This window comes from Echinops telfairi, unplaced genomic scaffold (assembly GCF_000313985.2).
Source record: "Echinops telfairi isolate 266 unplaced genomic scaffold, ASM31398v2 ScPeMD7_28;HRSCAF=97, whole genome shotgun sequence".
In the NCBI taxonomy this organism is placed as follows: Eukaryota; Metazoa; Chordata; class Mammalia; order Afrosoricida; family Tenrecidae; genus Echinops; species Echinops telfairi.
In genome coordinates, this window is record NW_022103925.1 from 5,381,973 (window position 1) to 5,386,760 (window position 4,788).

The following is a 4,788-nucleotide window of genomic DNA, read 5'->3' on the forward strand; positions in this document are numbered from 1 at the left end:
ATCCTTGAACTTTTCTTTCTTGTTTTGTTTTAATTTGTTCTTTGTCAGTGGTTTGTTGTTGTTGTTGTTTTGTTGTACATTGTTGCTTGGTTTTGCTCTGTCTTGTTTTTGTGCATGTTATTATCTTCGCAGGTCTGTCTAAATAAGATAGGCTGGATGAACAGAACGCCACCTTTGTCTCCACAGCTGGTTCCTCCTCGGCGGTGCCTTCCTGCTGGTCAGCCTGTCGATTGCCTTTTACTGCATCGTCTTCCTGGAGTGGTACCGCGGGGTCAGCGATTACGACGCCCGGCACCCCTCCCTGATTCCCATCACGACCGCGACGTTCATCGCAGCTGGCCTCTGGTGAGCAGACCCACCCACGTGCACACGTGTACTCTGAACTCACTGCTGCTGAGACAGACAGTTCCGACCACGGCCACCCTATGGGACAGAGTGGGCCTCCAGGGCTGTAGCTCCTCTGGGGCTGAAAGCCTCCACTTTCTCCCGCAGAATGGCTGGTGGTTTCAAACTGCCATGGCCAGCAGCCCAACAAGGGCCCACTCCTCCCCGAGGGCCCCCGTGAAATAAAACGCAGTAGCAGCTGTGTGTGTAGTCCTGTACGGCACAAATGGAGGGAGACGCGTTCTGCACACGTAGTCTGCCTTGGCCCCTTAAGTCTCTCTCAGGATGTCGAGGAGTGGACAGAATGAACACCTCCGGCCGAACGCGTTCCCACACAGGGAGCAGTGACGTCAGCCCCACCCAGGCGCTCCCGAGCATCACCCCGGCCTTCTGCCCACGGCAAACGCTCTCCCTCCCCTTGGTGGTACTTGCCGGCTTCCCTGTATCACTTGACCCTCCAAGAAGGCATCCTGGAAGCACTGCTGCTGTCTGTTTCTGGAGTTGACAAGGGAAAGGCGTTCATAAAGTAGATGGTCTTATGTTTCACTGCTGACATGCAGTGACGGAGCTCTGGGGGCTGTGGCCTGGGCGCCGGGCTGCTGACCACACTGCTCCAGCCCCGCCAGCCGCGCCTTGGGAGAGATGGATGAGGCCGTCGGCTTCTGTAAGGATGTAGTCGCAGACACCCCGCAGAGGGTCCCCGTGATTGGGGATTGGCTCCATGGCGGTGTGTGTATGTACCCACCCAAAGCCTTCTCGCTGATGTAAAAGCGGCCTGTGCAGCCAGTGGTGATTGTGATGAATGAAGAATGTGAGCTGCTTCACTTCCAAGGTGGGCAGATGGGCAAGGAGGTGCTGTCCAGAAGTGGGTAGGATGGTGGTGACCCAGGGCGACCCGGGCACAGAGGTCTCCCACACCGCCCCCATGGAGTAGGGAGCAGCTGGCTGACAGCTGGGGGACTGTGACACTAAGCTCCTGGCATCTGCTTCCTGGCACGGCCATGTCTGTGTGTCAGCGCGCGTGATCACTGCCACGCCTTCCTCCCAGCTTCAACGTGGCGCTGTGGCACGAGTGGTCCTTCTTCACGCCGTTGCTGCTGTTCACCCAGTTCATGGGCGTGGTGATGCTCATCTCCCTCCTCGGCTGAGTCCCGCAGGTAAGCGTCTGCAACAGCGCCACCCAAGCTGCCCGTCCTCCCCTGGGTGGGCTGCAGCCCACCGACCGCTGGGAGTGGCATCTGCTCAGGCTTCCGTCCCCGCGCTCCCGTTCGTTCCGAGTGGCTACTTTTGAGGGCAGGCATCCTGCCCTTCAAAGACTTTCCTTAGGAAGGTGGTGTTTGCCTTCTCAGATGGAGAAAAGTTCACACGCTAGAACATTCTATTTTTAATTAGGCTTCATCAACTTATTTGCACATCACAGTTCTTGAGGAATGGGGAGAATGGGCAGTTTGACCCAACTAGGGAAGCAGGCCTGTCATCTCGTCATGTCCCAGCTGCCCCTGACACCTTGGGACAGCTCACTGGCTCCCTCCAGACCACTGCTTCCCAGCACCTCAGCCTGCCACCCTGTGGCTTCTTGACCGGGGCTCACGTGTCTCAGTTATCACACCCACATGGGGGGCACTCACCTGCATGCTCACCTGCATGCTCAGGGTCACAGTGAAGAAAGGCAGCCACTCCCTTGCAGTCACTAAGGTCAGAACTGGTAAGAGACCTGCTGCAGGTTTGAGCACAAGGCCAGTGAGCACACGGGTTACGTGGCTGGGAGGCTGCGGACGAGGTCGTTCCCGCGCTCTTCTTGCAAAAGTGGTCCGCAGCTCCATGAAGACGTGGACACCAGCTCTGAGAAGTGCAGGCTCATGCGTGACCTCCCACCGCCTGTGGCATGTGCTCCACCTGCTGAGCCAAGTGGGGAGTCCAGTCACTTGTGTCCATGGAACACTGGCATGGCTGCAGTTGGTGATGGGGGGGTGGGGGCAGGATGTTGTCGGCGTTTAAACGGAACTGCCTTTTCACGTGAAAGATTCAGCAACCAGGGGTGGAAGGGCCCCCTTGGGACATAATGCAATTTTTCTTTCAGATCTCAACAGAGGCAAATACACAGTGACCAACCGACCCTCTAGAGCCCTGGTGCAGCGTGGACAGATAACGGAAAAGCGATACTGTGGGTGATTCCTTGTTTTCGCAGCTCACAGCGAGTGGATTCCCTGGGAACATGGCGGCTTCAGAGATTTCGGGCAGAATAAATGCTTTTTACTCACTCAGTCTGAAACACGGTACCTGGGTGGTTTGTCACATGTCTGTGCCATAGAGTCAGTTCCAGTTCCTAGCGACCCTCTAAGAGGAGCTCTGGTGGCCTCTTGGGTTGGGCTACTAATTGCAGGGTTAGCAGTTTGAAGCCACCAGTGGCTTCTTGGGAGAAAGATGAGGCTTTTTACCCCTGTAAAGAGTTACAGTCTTGGAAACCCACAGGGCCGTTCTACCCTGTCCTACAGGGTCACCTGAGTCGGCATCGACTGGATGGCAAGGAGTTTGGAGCCACAGAGACGTGACTCCTTTGAAATGGGAATCGTGTAAATCTCTGGGGAAGGAAGTAGCATTTCAGAAGCAGCGGAGTTTGCTGGTAGGAGCACAGTGTACCTGCCCTGCCCACAGTATCAACAAATTGCTCACTCTTTCACCTGAAGAGTGGCGGGGAAAAAGGTTCATCACGTGAAGCCACTGGATCCAAGGACATAAGCCTGCCAGGTGCCTTTGTTCCCATATACTCCTTGCTGGGAACCTCATCCCGACCTGACTTGTGAGCTGCGAGGACCTGCTATGTGTTTCCCTGCATGTGACATCACTATAGCATGTACTCAGCATGGATGTGACCAGGGACTAGTGCTTGTTTAACTTATGGACAGTTCGTCAGTTTTAAATGTGTGCAAGTGTTTCCTTAACTTCGAATAAACAATTTTCATGACCTGCCTTTGGGTTTTGTGCATGACCGTCCTGCTTAGTAAGTTGGGGGTCAGCGAGAGAGGAATGTATGTCCTGAGAGGATACAGCCCGGTGCAGACTTTCCTTGGTCTCGAGTCTTTCAGTATCCCTTTGGGAGCATATTAAGCCTCCCCCCAAATGACACTTAACCAACCCCCATATATCACATGATCATTCTAAGAACAAGAACAACATTAATCAGCCTGGGTCCCATGACACGCTCCCTCCCCAAGTGTTCTCCCCTGGGATACTCCCTCTTTACACCCAGACCCAGGGCTGGGAGAGGCCCACGCCTCACAAAGAGCCCACGTGCAGGTGCTCTTGTCAACAGTCCCAGCGGAGCCCAACCTTTGATCCATGCTAGTCCAGGTCCCAGCATGTGAGTGAGGGGACTCCTAGACAATCCCACCCAGCTGTGTGAGTGACCCCAGGCGTTCAGGTCCTCCCACTTGAGTCCCTACCTGCTGCTCAAGGGCCATCGAGTCAATGCCGACTGAGCGGCCCTATAGGACAAGGTAAAATTAACTACCCCTGTGAGTTTCTGAGGCTGCAGCTCAATAGGAGTAGAAAGCCCTATCCCCCGAGGCGTAGCTGGTGGTTTCAAACTACTGACCTTGTGGATCACAGCCCAGTGCATAAACCACAGCGTCGTCACCACAACCATGGCCCTCACTGCTGCAGAGCAGAGGAAACCCTTACCGTGTCCTTTCCAGACCGACCCACAGCGCACCGGGAGCAGGGTGGCCCTGTGGGAGGTCTTGGTTACGGGTGGGGACTATGGAGTGGTACACATCACCTCTGTGGGCAGCCCACTGACCGGATGTAGGAGCCCTGGGCATTAGCATCCTACTGGTAGGCCCAGCAGTGTGGAAGGAACGATGTCTGTGTTTGATGGACAGCCTCTATCTCGAACCCAACAGTCAGAACTTGTGTCGACCCCACAGCAAAACCCCACTCCATCGGGCTCTCAATGACCGAGTTTTGAGAAGCAGGGCACCTGGCCTTTCTTCCAGGTGGCTACCAAGAGGACACAATAGCCAACCTTTTTGTGTAGCAGCTGACCCCCTCCACCATTGGAGCCACCCCAGGGATGGCTTCCCCATATTCATTTGCTTGCACCTGTTGGATGCTCTTTCTGGACCATCCTCCCCAGCTCCTGTCCCATCCCACCTGGCCAGCCCTGCCTTGTCTCCCCCACCGGGCTGACTTCCTTCAGGCCCAGGTGTAGGGGTTATTGCGGGCTGCTAACCGCAAGGTCAGCAGTTTTGAAACTACGAGCCACTCCCAGAGAGATGAGGTTTCCTACTTCCCCAAAGTGACAGACTTGTATCCTGTCCTAGAGGGTTGCTATGAGTCAGAATTGACTGAAGGGCAGGGAGTGTCCAAGTGTCCAAGTTGAATCTCCGGCACTTAGAACCTGGT

At 55.3% G+C, this 4,788-nt stretch overlaps 1 protein-coding gene across 1 annotated transcript in view; it reads left to right on the top strand.

Annotated features, from left to right (window-relative positions):
- Nucleotides 1–2,656, top strand: part of TMEM128 (transmembrane protein 128) — a 6,037-nt gene extending 3,381 nt beyond the window's left edge. The window contains exons 3-5 of the mRNA XM_045289485.1: nt 187–345; nt 1,433–1,541; nt 2,465–2,656. Of these exons, the coding sequence (XP_045145420.1) occupies nt 187–345; nt 1,433–1,532 (259 nt within the window). The 3' untranslated portion in view covers nt 1,533–1,541; nt 2,465–2,656. The remainder of the gene's footprint in view (nt 1–186; nt 346–1,432; nt 1,542–2,464) is intronic.
- The last annotated feature ends 2,132 nt before the right edge of the window (nt 2,657–4,788 follow it).